The 2,978-nt window shown below is 34.3% G+C and overlaps 1 protein-coding gene across 1 annotated transcript; it reads left to right on the forward strand.

Moving 5' to 3' along the window:
- The first annotated feature begins 1,776 nt into the window (after nt 1-1,776).
- LOC118587366 (olfactory receptor 145-like) lies at nt 1,777-2,715 on the forward strand. The gene has a single exon (XM_036193295.1). The coding sequence runs from the start codon at nt 1,783-1,785 to the stop codon at nt 2,713-2,715; it is 933 nt and encodes a 310-aa protein (XP_036049188.1). The 5' UTR covers nt 1,777-1,782.
- The last annotated feature ends 263 nt before the right edge of the window (nt 2,716-2,978 follow it).

Here is a 2,978-nt window from a genome sequence, read left to right on the forward strand (position 1 = left end):
ACTCCAGGAATAGACTCTATGAAATATTAACATTAAAGACATGGTGAAAAAATGGAAAATAACCAAAACAACTCTTTTCCCCGAAGAGAAGGTAGCTGGAAGATGGGAGTTCAGTATTGGCTCAAGTATGGAGGATGCCTAATCCCCAAAGAGAAGGGCACACCTGAATGATATATTGAGTCCCCAGGGAAGTAAAGGCCCATCATGGGTAAGCATCTAAATGCCATCACCTCATCTCCTTCTCATATCTGCAATATGTTTCTTAGGAAGACACTAAGAAAGACCCTATCTTGCTTATAACTAATTTCTTTATGGAATCAATCTTATATGAAATGTGTGGTGTTTCCTTAAGAGTTGAGGATGATAAAAATGAACGAGGTTTAGTTTTTCTTATTTGCCTCTAGTGGATCATGGCTATACTTATTAAATATAAACAGCGATTCAAAAAGTGTTCAGAGCACATCAGAAATTAATTTTATGAAGCATTGTTTTTGAATAAAAAAACTGAGTACTTTGGAGCCTGATACAGTCTTTCTTGAATAATAGGTACATTTACCAACGAAAGGGGTCCATAAGATTTCTCTCTAAAATAGGGTAAGTTTTAAAATCTATTCATACTAAAATCACAAATTTTATTGAACATATTTACTGAGAAGTAAATATTATGTAAAAAGGTTTATGATACTCATTTTGACCATATATCCTGGATGAAAACAAGCATTATTGAGGCTGATTCACATATGCCTCTCCTATATGTTGATACACATTTGTGTGTTTGTGTAATTATACCTACAATAAGAAGATATGGTAAATTTTCTTACCAAATCACCATTAATTGATGTTAATATGTTGAACATTAGGTTCCTAAACACTTTTTATTTTGCAAAATTGAACTTTCTTAACTGGGGTCTTTTTCTTTCCCACTAGCTCCAGAAATCAACATTTTTTTCTGTCAGTTATGTGAATATAAATGTTAATAGAGGAGATGATGCAGTATTTCTTCTAAAGTGAGGTTTTCCTATTGTTATTATTTTTGTTTTTATGTTTTTATAGTAACATTGTATCAAAATGAGTCCACCAATTAATAATATGTACTTTCCTATCTATGAAAAGCAATTTTAAGTTTCAAGAGAAATTTGGAGAAAAATGTCCTAGTTATACAAAGAATGGTCAGAATCTGTAGATATACAAGTTGCAGTGTCTTATTCAATATGCTGCATTTCCATTACACATGGCAATTTCTCTAGACTTAAGAATTTTGGTGTTCACTGGCTGTATCATAACCAGTCACAGACTCACTTTCTTCTGCTTGATATTGGAACTATCACTTAAGATTCTAAGTATACTAAAGTCCAATCTGGATATAGATTACCACAAGATTGCTGAAACATTTCCCTGTATCAAGAACAGACAGAAGAAATAAAGGGTTAGAAGAAAGAAGGATAATTATGTCCTTGTACACCGAGTTTATCTTTTGCCCTTGAATTTTCAAGTTGTCAAATTAGCATATTAGGTCACTGGGCTAAACTCTGAGGTGTACTAGTGAAACTCTGTACTGTATCCATGAGATGCTAATTGAGGAAGACAATGCTGTTACTTATTCTGGTAGCTTGAAAGGTGGGCTAAATACTTTGAAGCTATTTGTTTTTTTTTTTTTTTTTTTTTTTTTTTGACATTCAAACAAGAAACTGACATTTGAAGGGGCAGATGTGTTTTTAAATTCCTTTTTTCCCCTTGAAATTTCACTTATTTTTCTGTTTCCACAGATTCTCTGAGAGAAGAATGGCTTTTGAAAATGATTCTTTGGTTACTGAATTCATTCTCTTGGGGATAACAGACCAACCTGTCCTCAAAATACCATTGTTCCTCCTTTTTCTGGTAATATACATGATCACTGCATTAGGGAATTTGACCTTGATAATTCTAATTGTGTTGAATTCTCACCTCCATACACCCATGTACTTTTGCCTGTTTAACTTATCTTGCATTGATCTCTGTTATTCTTCTGTGATTACACCCAAAATGCTGATGAACTTTATACAAAAAAAGAATGTGATCTCTTACATGGCATGTATGACCCAGCTCTACTTCTTTTGTTTTTTTGTCATTTCTGAGTGCTATGTGCTGACTTCAATGGACTATGATTGCTATGTGGCCATCTGCAATCCACTCTTGTATAATATTGCAATGTCCCCCAAGGTGTGTTCCTATCTAATGCTTGGTTCATATTTGATGGGGTTTTCTGGTGCCATGATCCACACTGGATGCATCCTGAGACTGACCTTCTGTGATGGAAACACCATCAACCACTATTTCTGTGATGTCCTCCCTTTGATGCAGCTCTCCTGCACCAGCACCTATGCCAATGAGATAGAGCTGTTCATTGTAACAGGAAAAGACATCATTGTGCCCACAGTCATTATCTTTACCTCTTACAGTTTCATCCTTTCCAGCATCCTCAAAATAAGATCCACTGAAAGCAGGTCTAAGGCCTTCAGCACCTGCAGTTCCCATATACTTGCTGTTTGTCTATTCTTTGGATCAGGTGCATTCATGTATCTCAAACCTACCTCAGCTGTATCTATGGATGAGGGAAAATTCTCTTCCATTTTTTATACCATTGTGGTCCCCATGATGAACCCTTTAATCTACAGCTTGAGGAACAAAGATGTTAAAGTGGCTCTGAGAAAAACCTTGAGAAGGAGAATGTATTGATCAGACACCAAATCTCTCTGAGCCTGTCTGTTTGCTATTTTTGATATGATATTTTTGTATTTAATGTGGTTTATCATATTATATTTAGTATGTTTTGTTTAAAATATTTTAACATCAGTTTTGCTTCCTTTTATATTCATTAAATTGGAAGTTATCTTCATCATTTTCTTTTATATATGTTTTGTTTTTTCACTGTGTGTAGAATTGATGCTTTTGTACCTCTTTTAGAACAACATTCGTTAAGTAGTTCTTCTCTTCTGTTT

Source organism: Onychomys torridus, chromosome 7 (assembly GCF_903995425.1).
Source record: "Onychomys torridus chromosome 7, mOncTor1.1, whole genome shotgun sequence".
NCBI lineage: Eukaryota > Metazoa > Chordata > Mammalia > Rodentia > Cricetidae > Onychomys > Onychomys torridus.

Bases quoted from the DNA above. Each gene is read 5' to 3' on its own strand.
- LOC118587366 (XM_036193295.1), top strand. From the start codon at position 1,783: ATGGCTTTTGAAAATGATTCTTTGGTTACTGAATTCATTCTCTTGGGG.